Source organism: Micromesistius poutassou (genome assembly GCF_964030765.1).
Source record: "Micromesistius poutassou genome assembly, chromosome: 7".
Lineage (NCBI taxonomy): Eukaryota > Metazoa > Chordata > Actinopteri > Gadiformes > Gadidae > Micromesistius > Micromesistius poutassou.
Genome location: NC_140277.1, coordinates 8,074,357 through 8,091,163, shown reverse-complemented (window position 1 = coordinate 8,091,163; position 16,807 = coordinate 8,074,357). Strand labels below are relative to the sequence as shown.

General features: G+C 45.8%; 1 protein-coding gene across 1 annotated transcript in view; it reads right to left on the bottom strand.

Annotated features, from left to right (window-relative positions):
- Window positions 1-847: 847 nt before the first annotated feature.
- Window positions 848-16,807, bottom strand: part of LOC311350581 (calcium-activated potassium channel subunit alpha-1a-like) — a gene marked incomplete at its 5' end in the record, with an annotated part of 141,150 nt that continues 125,190 nt past the window's right edge. The window contains 7 exon segments of the mRNA XM_084470640.1: window positions 848-2,036; window positions 4,526-4,554; window positions 6,357-6,584; window positions 7,002-7,120; window positions 7,618-7,812; window positions 9,982-10,112; window positions 14,478-14,591. Coding sequence (XP_084326766.1) covers window positions 1,885-2,036; window positions 4,526-4,554; window positions 6,357-6,584; window positions 7,002-7,120; window positions 7,618-7,812; window positions 9,982-10,112; window positions 14,478-14,591 — 968 coding nt within the window. The 3' untranslated portion in view covers window positions 848-1,884.

Genomic DNA, 16,807 nt, shown 5'->3' with positions numbered 1-16,807 from the left:
GCCTCTGTGCCAACCCTATGCCAGGCAGTGACTCTGATCAGAGGAGGGCCCATTAAAAAGCCCACTTTTATGCAATATGTGGCATTTTTACGACTCGCCATTCGGTTTTAAGAACAGGCAAAATCATTCAGATGATGTACAACTCTGCTGTTTTTTTCTGTTTAACACCCCCAATTCTGCTGTAGATGAAGGAGGTATGGTGATGCCCTAACTGAGCTGAACAGCTGCTTCTGACCATAACATAGCTCAATCCTAGTTGGGAGTAGTCGTTTTTTTTGTGGTGCGGATTATGCAACACATTGCACTTGTGTTCTGTTAGTCAATCTATGAGCGCATTTGGACGGGTTAAAGATTTGTTCCTTTTTGCTGTGGCTGCCACATTAGACCCTCAATCCAGCATGCAGTTCCCCCAAAGCCACACCTGCTCACACAGGCGGCCTAAGGGGAAAAGGTGAGACAGCACTAGCCAGCGAAGAAGGGAAAAACGTGACTTGTGACACAGACATGCACGCACACACGCACACACACACACACACACACACGCACACACACACAGGCACACACCCCGCACATTAACACACAGATGTCATGTACAAATGCCGGAAACATTGCTGAACCCATGAAAGGGACACAGCTAAGGTAAGAGTATGTGCCGTGCCTTTCATGTATTTTAGTTCAAGTTGATCAACTGCACTTATCGCTTTACAACAGCCAGGCTCTGGCACACGCCATGCGACACAGCGTTGGATGAGTCACAGCTAGCACGACGCTCCCGGGACAACAGGGGACGGTGGTGGGGAGGGAGACGAGGGGTTGATGGGGGGGGGTTGCGTTCTTCTTGCAGACCAACACATACCCAACAAACACTTTGCATTCAATTCCGTGATTTTCAGAGTACGTATTTTTTTGTTGTTGCTCAGTGGGGCTGGAAGGACGCTAGCAGGTGACGTAGTGCGGCGCCCAGCGAGCACACACCAGGAGATAAACAACGCAGCGCCACCACCTCCCACCGACACCATCACCACTGCACAACCAACACCAACAACCAAAGGCATGTTTGGGATGCCTCTTCATCCATCCAAGCCAATCAGTTCTTCACTTGACACTTTTCTGTTGATGTTATTTCCAGAGTTGGAGGGTTGGCGGGGAGGGGAAAGGGAGGTGGTGGTGGTGGTGGTGGTAGTTGGGGTTGGTGGTCTGGTCAGATCAATTTTCTTTTTTTTTTTGTGCAACTGGAAACAAAGGCAGACATAAGAGAGACGCGAGACGTAGAGAAGCCCCTTTGTTTGAAGGAGACTCGTTCTGGGGTGGTGTTGGGGGGTGGTGGAGTATCTTTGGGTGATGGTATGAGCAACCTACTGCCGCAGCCCCAACTCCTCTTCCTCCTCCTCCTCTGAAGAGCGGGGGGTCCGGCAACACAAAGGAGGTGAACTATTGCAAAGAATTTCAGGAAGTACTCTTTTTTTTTTTTTCTCTGTTTCTCTCTCTCTCGCTCTCTCTCTCAAAATAATTCCAAAAAAAAGTGCTAGGGGGGGGAGGGGCTGTACAATCCTTCTTTCTGATTGTCGATATGTACATGTCTATGAACACATTAATAAATAAAAACAAATGTCCGAGAGCGTGAAAAGTTACATTAAAGGTAATACACATAGAAGGTCCCTTCGAGGTGTGTGTGTTCCTGTTCCAAAACCTACTTCTGGAAGGTGAGTAAGGAGGCATGTTATCCATCGCAAACAACATCATCATCATCATCATCATCATCGTCGTCATCGTCACTGTCACCTTCGTACTATCATTCCTTCATTCGTCAGTTTGTCTCCTGCAATCTCGAAAAAGATTCTCTGGATTTTTTTCTCCCCAAGTCTTCAAAGAACCTGGTGTGCTTCAGCATTCGTCTTCAACTTCTCTGATTGGTGGAATCAGACTACTAGTGGATTTGTATTGGTTGACTTGGTTAGCCATGTGGGCGTTCATGGGCTTGATCTGAATGTTCCGTTGGTAGGCGTTCTCTGGTTCATCTGTAAACCATTTCTTTTCTGCAGAGGACAAGGCAGCACATGAGGAAGGAGAAAAAGAAGAAGAAAAACAAGAGTTAGCGTAGCTTGAGTTAGATTTATATGTTTGATGTGAGCTGTGGTGCTTGATACCTGGTCCTTAAGGGCTTTGCTCAACGGGATTCTCAGACTCATAACTGTTCTGCACTCGAGGTTTGGTTTAAATGGTAAAGTCAGTACTATATCATGTAGGGTAAGATGTTATGTAATGTAAATGTGTTGAAAAAACACATTTCTTTTGACAATCAACATTGTTGATCTGACTGATCTTTGCCCAGTAGAAGTTCTGTATAGTAGCCTACAATATTTTCGATGACACAATTTTGAACACAGTCTTGAGGTACTAGTGTAGTAGTAGTAGTGTATCCTAAAAACATAATAATTCAGGTTCAAAACCCAAGAACATATAGCATTGATTTTCATTTATGTATTCACATAAAGGGGAATTCTTATTAATTTATGCTGTTTTAGTACATCAACATAGCAACTAAAATACTCACTGAATTTACCATTTATGTGGTTGAGGATTTATTTTAAATAATATACAATTATGTTTTTGCTAATATTAAAGTAAGAATTGGGAAATTACAATTGCAATTCCTGGCCTTGTGTGCGTACCACAACTTCATTATAAGAATGGCGATATAGCAGTAAAATCAATGGTATTTGTCGTTGATAAACACACACACACACACACAAGTTATCAAGTCGTAACATAAGCAAAGTTCTGCAAAGTGCTTGGCTGCTTCACTTTGTCTGTGGCCAAAAGCAAATGCAAAGTGCAGAGCACCTTTCGACTTTTCTGGTGTTAGTAAACTAGTTCCCAGCATCTGGTAGGAATTACTAATGCTCCCCCACATGTCCTACCCTTTCGGGGTGATATCTAATTCTAACGTGTAATAAATTGTGGAGGGTTAGTCTGTGAATCTGAATGTGCATGCGATTGTGTATGTATGTGTGCATGTGGGTTTGTGTGTGTGCGTGTGCGTACGCATCTGTATGTGTGGGTGTGTGTGTGTGTTTGAGTATTTGTGCGAGTCTGAGTGTATGTGTATGCGTGTATGCGTGCATGGTGGGTGTATGAGTACACACTGCGCCCGTGTGTGTGTGGGTATTACCCAAACTGAATTTAAATGAAGCGTGCGTGCATGCGTGTGTGCGTGCATGAATGTGTACGTATGCATGTCCATGTGTGTGTGTGTGTGTGTGTGTGTGTTTGTGTGAGTGGGTGCATGAGTGTGTAGGTGTGCACATCCCTGTGTATGTGTGCATGTGTGTGTGTGTGTGTGCACGCTCGCTCGCGCACGCGTGTGTGTGTGTGTGCAGGGCATGCAGACTTGCGCGGGGCAGCTCATTTGTGTGTATGGCGTGTGTCAGCAGGCTGAAGGCCGCGGGGGGGACGCACTCCACCAGGGCCATTTGATGTGTGGAGCCCTGCCCCCGGGTGAGGCGAGGGAGTCTGCCATGCCGCCGTCTGGCAGCCGATACGCTCGGCTGGTCTCAAACCGGCATATCAGGCGCGCAGAAATGACATGCAGTGTACCTCTCAGACTCCTATCCCCCGTCTTTCATTTACACTTTCAATTCGCCACGCCTCCCACTCCCCACTTTCCCACCAGCGAGGAGAGAGATGGTTTTGGGTGTTTGACGCTCTTAAAGTTCTGGCGATTTCGCGAGCCGAACTTTGGCCGTGCCCCAGCGACGCCTGTGACGATACAGCCCCGGGCGATGTGTCTGGGTGGGAAACGCGTGACCGCTTGCACACCGTTGCGTGTGTATGTGAGGTCTTGTGACGTGGGATAGTTTTGGAAGTGTTTTTTTTTTTCATCCCGGTGGTTTCGATAAGAGTGATAAGACCCTGTAGCGCTGATCTTGTGAGACATTGAGGACAGTGGGCCATGTCATCTGATAGCATAGAATAGGAAAACAAATATTGTGCCAGTGATTTTTTGCATAGCATACATTAATAAGAAAGGATATGTGCAAACACACAGACCTGTCACACAATGCAAACCATCTCCAGTGGAAAGAACTTATAGTAAAAAAATGGGTGAAAAAAAATATGAAAGAAATAATTTAAGAGTATTCATTAAAAAAAGAGAGGGTCTTGGGGAGGAGGGTGAAATTGCAGTAAATTTCATCCAGAAAACTGAACGATTAATGAAATATAAAAAAAGCACAAACAAAGTGTGGTCAACCACATGCAGAGTGGAGATGGTCGTGGGCATGGCCAATAACAACAGCACACACTTTTGCTTTTTTTTTTTTGCTAAAAAAGCAAAATGAAAAAAAAAAAAAAATGAGCCGTGGTTTAACAGTGCATCTTAAACAAAACAAAATAAATCATAAATCAAACCAAAACAAAAAATAAATCCCTCCCGTCATAACAATCTCCACGGGGGACACAGTTATGAGGCGGGAGCTCTTGGCAGCGGTTGCTAAGTCATGCGGAATGGTTAACTTTGGCGTACCTTGGCCCATTCTACTCATCCTTGTTGCACTTCAGAGGGAGAGGTAAGTAATCTAACGTGAGCAAGTTGTATTAAGTCTTTACAAGGCATAATACACACGGGCGCATGCTGTAGGTCATAGCCCTACATCCTGTGTGTGACCTTATGTCTTTCCACAAACAAAGTATTACCAAATATGTATCTATATTGTTGTTTTTAAAAAGGTGGTACAGCTGTAACATATCTGCATGCTTTTAAAATAGTATTGTGTCGATATCTTATTTTATCTTAATCCTTAAAAATATAAAAAATAAGAGAGTTAAATTCTAAATGATTATTTATGCTGACTGGTCATCAAGTGAGAAGCATGTTGCATGCGTATTTCACCAAAATGATCTATTTTTATCAAAATAATATATCTTTAATTTCAGGATATGGAGTTGATAATTAATCAATCACCAGAACACAGAGTACTATCAACATGCACATGCATTGAAGCAGAACATATGCACTGGGAACGACACAACACCACTAAATAATGGGGGAGATGGTGTTGGAACTACACCAGTGTCTCATAATGTAAGACGCGTGGTTAACAGGGCATCTTAACAAACGTAAGCAATGTCTGGTCGTGTACACATGACATCTTGATTATACAACTAATACTACACAAGTGACGACACAGCGCATCCATGATCAAGTACCTGATCGCTGTCGTGTTCTTGATCATGATTTGCTATATGATTTGATAAACAAATATCAAAGCACAATACTTACAATGAACAGTGATTTGCTACTTTAATACTATTGGGAGTAGAACTTAAAATATCTAAATATTGGGTCTTACACAACAGAGATTCTATTTATCAAGTGTGTTTCTAGGGTATGTGAATAGATTGATAGTAAATTAAACCGTATTTCAATTCAACCGTTTTAATAGCTGTCTAAGATCTATCTAGTGGCAGGGTGTGAAAAGATGGGCTTTGGTTTAACTTAAGTATTAAAGAGGGTGTTAGGTCTTTAAGAGCGAGTTAACAAGTGTTATAAGACTATAAATGTGCCTTCTCACTCAGGCAGTTTATTGATCCCGAAATGCCTGTTTAAATGGTTGCTGTGATGCAAGAATGAGGACCACATGCAAATGATTATGGCAAAAAAACAACCCACAAACATGACAAGGTCACTGAGCACGAATCACACATGAAAAACACACACGCACAGTACCACATGTCAACACGTCGTTCTATGCATCCTTCTGACAAACACACACACACACACACACGCACGCACGCACGAGACAAACACATGCATACGCACTGACACAAGCCAAATCAAACTGAGAGAGAGAACCGTCAGTCTGATTGCGTACACATGACATCTTGATAAAAATGAATACCAAGTAATGCTATTAGTGCTTACAATGCTAGGTAACATACTTAACAATAACGTTCAGTCACAAGTCATTTATATGCCTTGAGTTAATGATGAACGGATAGCTACGGATAGAGCAGCCAACCAGCCTACCCAGTGGAAAACTGGTAGGCTGATCTATCCATCATATGTCAGGGTTGACACTCCCACTTGTAATGTCACTGGAGGGTCGATTTCGGACATTGCTTTTAATGGCTAATCAACATTACTTTGACATAGCATCTATGTACTGTATATCAATGCTATTTTAATCAATCACTAAAGGCTTAGAAATGAATGTTATTTTAAATTATTCGTTCATCATTAACTAGAGGCTTATATATGACCTATGACTGAACGTCATCAAGTGTTATACATAAGTGTTACCCAACGCTATCAATGCTAACAACGCTAACACCACAAATGGAAAATGTCTACGCACTTCTGTTTGTCGCGGGCCTCCCGACTCTTGCTGCTGCGGTTCTGTCGACTGCTGGGGTTGGGGATGGAGTGGACGGAAGAGCTCTTTTTGCTGGAAGAATGGGAGGAATGGGAGGAGTGGGAGAGGCTGGCCCGGGACTGGCCCGCATTGTGGTCGAACTGCATGAGGCAGAAGATCAGGTCGGTGGGCACCAGCTCAAAGTCGTACGGCGGGTTGGTGATCACGTACCTGAGGGACACAAAGGGACAAAGGGCTCAGGGACTGGAGTCAGACACTAAAGACCTTGATGATACGGCTACTGGCTGCTTTTGTTTTGCTATTCACTGTCCAAAGTGATTTACTGCATAGCCAGTAAGCCTTTATGTCATTAAGAAATAGGTAGGGGTGAGGCATTGTGCTAAGGGATGCCTGTAGGTCAATTACGTAAATTGGGAATCAAACCCAGTACCTTTTGGCTCTGTGTCAAATACAACAACCACTACACTATCCATTCCTCGATTAATTTATTCAAAAGTATGTAGTATTTTTTTCACGGTTAACTGATAATTAAGTTATATAGTGACTTAATTGTAGCATAGGTGCCTTATGAATTAAGGTTAAGCCTGGAAGATCAATGTTAATCTAATGTACACGGGGACACTGTACCGTTTCGTGCACCCGCTTGGTGAAGTCATATGAGCATCCCTTAATCTGTAGATCCCAAAGCACAGCATGTTGTACGTCTTCAACGCTTTACAGAACAGGTCACCATAGCAACCTCCATCCTGGTGAAGACAAACAGAACAACAACAAGATAGCATCAGTGGCAGAAAGGTTAGCTTGATCAGGGACCACCGTCGTTGGATCATTAAAATGTTAATATCAAAATGCTAACATTTAGAACATGTAAGATTCAAATTTCAAGTTTCAAGTCAAACATGTGCAACAAACAACATGAACCAAACGCGCTATTGTTAATCTCACCGAAACAATAACCTCATGAGAAAAGTAATCATTCACAATTCATAAGTTGTTGGAAGAGAGTTGGAGCACAATGATTCAGATCAGAACCAAATCAAACTTAAGAGAACCAACAAACTGACGGAAGAAACATATCCTTGAAATACAACCAGGAATGCTTATAACTAACCCTAACCCGTCTCATAGCGTCTTTAGAATTGTTATCTAATATTTGATAACAATGAAATCTAATTAGAGACCAGTGGAGGCATCCAGACACAGGGGGGGGGGGGGGGGGTTGGGTAGTGTCCTCATCGCTTACCCCCAGGTCGGCAAAGGGCCCGTCGTACAGGGCCAGCTGGGCCACGCGACAGCGGTCCCGGTTGGCCAGCGTCTGCGGGGTGCTGTAGCCCCCCTGCAGGGCGTTCTCCTCCGCCAGCAGGGCCTCCAGCTCAGGGGTGGCTCCCCCCGTCACCAGGGTCCGGATCAACGTGAGGATGTTGTCGTTGAAGTACGTCTGAGGGAGGGGAGGGGGAGGGACGAGGGAGGTGGAGGTGGAGGTGGAGGGAGGGGGCAGGTAGAGGGAGGGATGTAGAGGAGGGAGGAAGGGGGCAAGGAGAGTAGGGAAGGATAGAGAGAGGGAGGGGTGGAATGGTTGGAGGGAGGGAGGGAGGGAGAGAGGGAGGAAGGGAGTAGTCAATGTCATCAGAGTGCCAAATTCAGATGGGCAGATGTGGGAAAATGCTAAGATTGGTTCCTTCTTATCTAATCTGCAACTGTTTGAATTGTGTCTAACCCATATCTCGCTGCTGGTAGGCTACAGGAGGAGACATTTACAGACATTTCAGGCGCAATACTTTTCCAAGGTTATTTCTTTATCACATCGCAATGTCTCAATTCATCGTCCCTGATAACCTTCCCACAACAGCGGCCCTCTGCTGCTGATAACTCACCGAAAACGTGAACCAACCCACGCTGTGATATTCCAGTCTTAATACAACAAAAAACGGAAAAAACAAGTGAACAAGTGGCCCTATAAACCGCACCATTTCTATTCTCTTTGAACCAGCGATCCGCCAGCCGTCTGAGTGTGTCAGACCATCCCCTCACCCCACCACCCCCCTCAAGCGCCCATCAGGGGCCTGTTTTTTGTTTTTTTCATGTGTCTCTTTGTGGAGACAGGCCGTGTCACTCAATGGAGGCCAGCCTCGGAGTAGAGCAGCTCCTCTCTCCCGCTCTCGCTCTCTCTCTCTTTCTCCCCCTCTCCACCCCCCTCTCCCGGGCCCCGGGGCCCCCTCTGACAGCCCCGCGGAGCCCTGATGATGGATGAGCACTGTCCATTAGCGGCCCTCACCTCTGACCAGCGGCAGACTAGCCAGCTGACGCCTGCTGCTCCATGGAGCCGAGCGCTCTACACACCAACCCCTGCTAACCCCTCTCACTTGCCCAGAGAGAGAGACACATGCACGGGGAATAAAGCCATCATCACTGCCTCCACCACCACCACCGCCGCCGCCGCCGCCTCCACCACCACCATCACCACCATCACCACCACCACCAGCAGCAGAACCACCACTACTACTCCCCAAAGGGGAAGCACGCGATTGGTCAGGTCGGTAGGGCGAAATGAGAGTGGTGAATGAGCGCAGAGCAAATGGCAGGTGTTTTTATTTTTTTTATATGCTCTTTTTTTTTTTCTTATTCTTTTTTTTTACTACAGAGATGACGGAAGGTGACAGGAGATGAAAAGGTTTCTCTTTGCCCCGGTGATGGCCCTGCTTGTATCGTATCCGCAATTAAAACCCCAACCTTAGTGCTTAGCTTGTTAAAGGACCTAATAAGGCCCCTTGAAAGTGGAATTCATGACACTTAAAATGAGGAGCGCTGGCGGGAGTTTGTGCTTTGATGTGGCGGCGGGGCTGTCGCCAGGGAAGGGGCTGATCAACGTGGCGTTTCATTTAAACACCTCCGCGAGACCAGGAGCCATGTGTCTAATGATCTGACTCGCTGTGTGAACTCCTTCCCTGCCCCTTTTTTACTGGAGCTGTGGAAACGTACGCACACATCAAGAGCTGGATGGCTGTTGGCGTCACAAGCTGTTAAAAAGGTGGATGTCAGAGGGGGAAATGGCTTTAAAGTGCACATGTCGTCTATTTCTGAGGGGGGAATGTTTCTGAATAAAAAGATTGTACTGTAAATACGCTGTGGAGTGAGTTCAATTCTCGGGTTCTGTCGATTGCTTTGATAGGACATTAGGTATGGATGCTGAGTACTTTTGACCTAAATACTAAATACTAAATACAATCAAAATGGGCCCTTCCTGATACACATGGTCCAAATGGGGCCATGTGTATTTATATTTGTATTTATACGTACAGTATCTTTGAGTAGTACAAAATAATATACTGTTAATTAGTATAACAGTAATGACTTCTACTGCTTCTTCAACTATTACTTCTACAACTATGAATATATTATATTAGCAGATAGTTAATGCCGCTAATACCATTTCACGAGGTTTCTGCCTTAATTCATCGGGGACTAATTGGTTTAGGTGTCACTGTGAGCTGTGATAAAGGACTCGTGCCCGTGCCTATATATACTGTACGTCATCGGGTGTCTGGGGGGTATACGACGCCGGGTGATGATGGGTGCCGGGGGGGGGGGGGGGGGGGGTGTTACTCACTGCGCTCATGAGGGAGTCGAGCACGCTGACGGCGAAGGCGGTGCCGCAGGCGAAGGGCTGCGTGAGGTACAGCTCGGTGTCCGGGTCGTCGTCGTCGTCTTGGTCCAGGAACTGAACGTTGGAGTCGTTCACTGGCACACAGGAAAGGGAGAGGAGGTCAGTTACACACACATAGAGGGAGACCCCCAAGCAGAACGCAGCGCGCACACACACACACACACACACACACACACGCACACACACCAGGGGGAAAACCGGCGCACCATGAAACCGGTGTTTCATTGGTTGATCGTCCGTCGATCATCAGAAGGATGATTCGAGTCTTAGGAGATGCACACGCACATTAAATCTGAATTAGCAGACTATATTATGTATAAAGATATATACATATATAGTATCACATTTAATCTGAAATCATTTATGTCGAGTAATGATCTGGATAGTGATTTTTCAATGCTAAACTACTATAGTAAATCATGAGGCAAATTGCATTAGATGAGTGTGAAAACTATATCCAATGTTGATATTGAAGAGGTAATACAATCTGTATTTGTGTGCAGGTACAGCAGCTATTGTACCTACATTGTACCAACAATCCCCCTTTTATTAATAAAGTGATATCATTCCTTAATAAATATTTAATTGATTATTTGTATTATTATTATTATTATTATTATTATTATTATTATTATTTGTATTATTAATGTTAATAATGAACTGATTAAGGACATGATCACTGTTCCCTTAATCAGTATAATTAATTAACCAACATTCAGTCACTTTATAAACAGAGAGCATAGATCTGAATTCATGCACTTTTTTGTGTCACTCCGAATTGATGACATCATGCGCATACCGTAAAAAAAAAGCATGCATTAGTTCTCTTTGATAGATGTGTTTTTGGGCACATCATCACTCTTTTGAGATAAGCATCTCTCGATATTTACCTGTGCCCTGAAATACAAATGAATGAATAAACCAGGTAACAATAACACTTTAAAATCAAAACACTGATTAATCAAACTGTGGTGTTAAGGTTAGAGTGCAAAAGGTGTGAGACTTGAACGCATGACAAAAACAACACAATGTTGTTGTACCTTCAGAGTGTGGCACACCAAACTTAATAAAAATAATTATGAAATCAAATACCACTTAAAAAACTTTTTGGCAAACATAATCATGTGATCACAGTGTTGGCCTTGAATGGAATTCATATCAGTGGCAAAATGGTTTTAACGCGCAAATCTTTGTGTGTGTGTTTGTCTCCTGCAAAATCAGGTCTGGAGGAGAAAAACAAACAACAACCACAACAACTGCAAAAAAATAAATAAAATAAAAAATCCAAATAAAACAGCATAAACCAGGTTTTGATCTTGGAAGTTATGTTCCTCTAATATATTCCTCTAATCATTCTCCCCAGCTTTCCTGCCCTGACGAACCGGGAGATGTGTCAGTCAACAGCGAGGAGGAGGCTGAGGCAAATGTGCTGTAGCCAGAGGAAGAGGAGAAGGAGGTGGAGGTGGTGGTGGAGGAGGAGGTGTTGAAGGAGGAATAGAAGGAGGTGGAGGAGAAGGCGGAGAAGGAGTCTGATGCAAATGTGATGTGGCCAGAGGAGCAGGAGAAGGAGGTGGAGGTGGTGGAGGAGGTGTTGAAGGTGGAAGATTAGGAGGTGGAGGAGAAGGAGGTGGAGGTGGTGGAGGAGGAGGAGGTGTTGAAGGTGGAAGATTAGGAGGTGGAGGAGAAGGAGGTGGAGGTGGAGGAGGAGGAGGTGTTGAAGGTGGACGATAAGAAGGTGGAGGAGATGCAGGGGAAGGGGGTGGGGGTGGAGGAGAAGGTGGAGAAGGAGGAGTCTGATGCAAATGTGATGCGGCCAGAGGATAGGGAGAAGAGGGAGGTGGAGAAGGAGGTGGAGAAGGAGGTGGCTGATGCAGATGTGCCGTGGTCAGAGGAGGAGAAGGAGGCGGAGAAGTAGGAGGTGAAAGGGATGGAGGAGAGGGAGGACGAGGTGGTGGTGGTGGTGGTGGTGGTGTACTAGGTGGTGGTGGAAGAAGTGAGTGAGTCCATGGTAAAAACAGCCACAGCTCTCACAGACTGCATGGATGATCAAAAGCCCCGGGTAGTGAGCGAGCACTGAGAAGTAGGCGTGTGTTCAAAGTGTTCATATGGGTGGGGGTGGGGGGGGGTGGGGGGTGGGGGGGGGCAGCAGCGGTGGGGTTGGGGTGGTGGTGGCACTCGACTGCATCCAGATGAATCGAGACAACAAGCCGGTGAGAGAACGGCGGAGAGAGAGGGAGGGATCCAACGATCGAATGGATGAATGGGCCTCATTCACCGGGCACCCATCTTGGATCTAAACGCTAGCCGGGGTCGGGGAACTGGACTCGGAATTGAATCGCATCCAAAGATATAAAACTGAATGCGGAATTCCCCGCCCCTGCTAGCATTTAGAACCAATAGGAGGCTTTCATTCAGGTCTTCTAAAGTTCTATAGAAGAAGATCAAGCTGCCATCTTGGTATTCCATGACCAAATATTCGACAACAACCAAGAAACCTCATATTATAATGGGGGGGAAAAGCACCAAGATGGGGGCTTGGAACGTGCTTGATATCAAGTGAAACTACTTCCTATACAAAACCAAAATGGCTGCTGGTTGAACAAGGCCCATGAAAGCAGCATTGTGGAGGACGAGGAGTTGGTGGAGGACGAGGGGGTGTTAGACAAGAAAGCGCGGCTTACCCAGCTCCGTTATCATGTGTATGTTGAGTCCACATTTTGCTTCCTGACTCAATGAAATCAATGGCTGGAGTTTGCCAGGTTTAGCTAATGGCAATGGAGCAAGGCAGGAAACAGGAGGGAGGGACCCAGGAAGGAAAGGGATGGGGTGGGGGGGTGTTTGGAGGGGGAGGAGGGAGGCATAGGGAAGAAATGGCGTGGTTATTTGAAACAGGGGGGCGGGGGGGGGGGGGAAATATAAGCTATTCAACTCTGTCTCAGGGCACTCGAGGCTGTCCGTGTTTTCTGCGAGAACAATGCGGTGGATTATACTGCGTGCGGTGGGTTTAGAAGCCATTGCTGTCAGCGAGCAGCGGCGCTGAAGAGAACAATAACATAGTTCACGGTGGGAGGCGGAGGAGAGAAAAAAAGTGAGGTGTTCTCATCCCCCTACCCACGCACACGCGCCTCACGCATAGCGCAGTAAAAAGGTAAAAAGAAAACGGACCAAGCAAACCTAAACGACGAAACGGGATAATGTTCTGTTTTGATCTCGACGAGAATAGCGTCGGTGGGCTTGGCCACCCGAGCTGTAAACACAGAGGTACAGCGCGTGGTTCCGCTGAGATCTGAGACCCACAGCGGGCACGTCTCTCCTCTGCACATTATTCCCTCTCTTCCGTGCCTTGTGGGCGGTACACAGCGGTGTCGGCGCCCGGCGATGCAAATTCTCCACCACCAACAGGCAAACACGACTCGTACGAGACACGTTCTCCCGAGTGATGCGCCAGATTTCCGAGTGCTAGGCCAGCTAGTGATGAATCAACGCCAGTAGTTGAGTCTAGTTTAGTGTGATTGCATGATAACCTAGTCGGGGCTCTAATGGGGGGGGGGGGGGGGAGGGGGGTCTCTACACAGTAGGTAATGTCTGGACTGGACCCCCCTGGTACAAATAACATTAGGGAGTCTGTCTGAGTTCTGTATCTCTGTATCTCTGTATCTCTCTCTCTCTCTCTCTCTCTCTCTCTCTCTCTCTCTCTCTCTCTCTCTCTCTCTCTCTCTCATGCTCCACTGCTCCCTAATTGGGGCAGGGGAGATAGAGTAGGCGGTCTCCAGTGTTTTAGTACAGCCCTCAGAGATCTAAAAGTTTCATGAGTCCTGCGTTCCCACTGGGACTACATCCACTGCCATTGTTATTAATAAATGGGCCTATTTTGCAACCCCGGCATTTTTCTCCCTCCTCTTCTCTAACACTCTACCGCTTCTTCTTTCCGTCTGTCCTCTGCCTCTCTCCCCCTCTCCATCAGGACGGGTTTGTCCTGTGCATTAGCGAACAAATCGCAGATGCCGATCTGCTTTAGTGGTGAAAACGCCTGACAAAGATGTTCAGGTTAACGCACACTGTCCTAAGTGCTAAGGTCTTGTCAAAACTGCCACGCCGCAGATAAAAGCATCCAGGCATTCGCCTCGGACTCATAAAAAAAACAGCAACAAAGCCAGGAAGGGAATCAATTTAGAGTTTGCAGAAAAAGGGGGGAAAAAAATATTAGCAGAGAATACCACAAATTCGGTCGCTCTCTATAAAACGATCAAATTCCACATCAAACATTCTGTTTAAACTCTTCAGCGTGTTGCAGGCGGTACAGCGTTGAGATATTTCCGGTCGGGCTATGTGTACGTGTCTCTAATGGACGCGCGGCCGCGTTATTACATATTCTCTGATATAGTGGAGGTTTTTTGGGCGTGGGTTGGCGCGCTGCTGAGGGAGGAGCGAGGCATTACCTAGCTCTGTGATGATGGGGATGTTGGCTCCTGTGGTGACGGAGGCCTGGCGGACGAGGCCATGTACTGGACTGCTGTCTGGAGATAACCGGTCCATTCCGGGAGGCGTGAAACCTGGAGAAGGGGGCACAGAGGAAAACAGTAACAGATTAACATGAGGGGGGAATGCTACTGTGTAACTATTCACACACTGCTTTACTTTACAGGGGGTAGGGTAGTCTAGTCGGGGGGGGTTTGTTTGACTCACAGATAGGGTTCTGGGTTTGAACCTCAATGTCCGCAGTCTACCTAGGCATTCTTGAGCAAGACACCCTAACCCCTCCCTGATCCTAAATGGCATGTATACCAGAAGAACCTCACTCGATAAAAAGATGACTACATTTTTATAGCAGAAGCGGGGGGGATCCCACTACTAGTCTAACTATTCTCTTTGACTTTGGTGAATGACCGGGGTATGGTACACAGGTGAAAATAGCGAGGGGGGGGGAGGGGGGGGGGGTTGGTTAACTGCAGGGATATGCCACTCTATTCAGAGGAGGGCCCCCGTCTGCACGTCAATGCCATTACCCATAGTGCATGTTGTTTTACGCGGCGGTGAGTTGTTGATGTGTGTGCTTTCTGTGTCATTCAAAAAGTGCAGATTGACAGAAAAATAGAAGGAGGGGGGGGAGGAGGAGGAGGAGGAGGCAACACTTTAGACAGAGGGACAGAATGGATATTGTGCTTTTAACGGTCAGCCGGAACATTTTTAGCATTCAAAGCTCTTCAACCGGGGGAAGATATGAATTTTATATGTGGTTCATTTTGTAACCATTAAGTTGACGAAGTGGATCCTTCTGAAAAAAAAAACCTTTCATCCGAACATCGCGTGGTTCGGAAACACAGGAGTATGTGACAGCGGCATGAATTCACATGACTTCACATTTTTGCATTTCCTCCTAGTGACAAGTAAACACCTTAAAACTGTAATGCTACAATGCATAATGCATCACCGCTGTTTTGACATCCATCATTTAGTGCTGACGACGGCAAAAACGCCAGCTTATACCTGCTACGACTCTGCAGACATAATGCAGGAAATATATTCAGGTCACAAAGTTTTGGAAAGCTTTTGAATGAGGTGTGTGCCTGTGTGTGTGTGTGTGTGTGTGTGTGTGTGTGTGTGTGTGTGTGTGTGTGTGTGTGTGTGTGTGTGTGTGTGTGTGTCTTTCTACATAAACTCCCAGAGACACTCGTAATACCAAAGGCATCCCCCAAGTCCTTGGCATCAGGCAATCCCTAAAAGAAGGTTCCCTATGAGGCCGTAAGCCTGCGTAATAACGCACTACGCCATAACACAACTAACTGTCGCAAACAGTCAAGAGTGACGCCCAGTAAAGTAAACCGGGAAACACAGGTTTACCCGTTTACCACATCGTCAGAACCGGAGAGCCCACAAAAATAACCGTGTTTACTCTTTCCGGGGAGTGACAGCCGGTGCTGGTTCCTAGCTGTAACGACATGCCTTCTCTTTTCGTATGGTTATATATGGGGATGCCAAAACATGTTTTTTGTCGTAGTGAAACTGCTGTGCTGTTTGTGTCCACACCGGGAGAACTGTGGAAACAAGGATATTGATCCACTAACTGTGAAGTTGCTTGTTTTCCCTAATGTATATGATTACATGGGGAATACATGGGGAATTTGTGTTTGGCAGTTGAATACACTAAAAAGATGATCATGTTGGGACAACATTAACATTTAAATGCTAGACATGAGTAGATATTTTTATACTTGACAAAGAATTCTAAATTGTGATTAAATATGTCTGGTGTTTACTGGAAACATTTGACTTCTTCTTTTGGTCTATCACACTAAAAGTAAACTGTCTCCATAATGTAACTGAACATCACAATCTCGATATCTTGTACAATGATTCAGTTATTTCTATATTCAATCATGTAATGTTCTTATTTCAACTTAAATTTACTTAAAAAAATATATATCCTTGAAATAAAAAAAAGAACCTGCACAATACCCAACATCAAATTCACTGTCAAAAACACACGACAACCCATCATATTTACTTCCTGCCAAAAAAGTGGGGTTTGGATGTCTAGAGGCCCCATCACCTGCAGCTGCACAGCAGCGGGTGTAGCCAGACAGAGAGCTGGTCTCCCTCCACCACAATGTAAAGCTGACAGGTTTATCTGAGATCTGGGTTACACATGCCCTGCTCTAAACCCCCCCGGGCACAGCTTTGCTCTGCGGCTGACTACATGCTAGCGAAACCGTGAGAAGCGCTCCCCCAGGAAGCCACGTGTTTACTTATTCATTTGCACCTTCTTGTT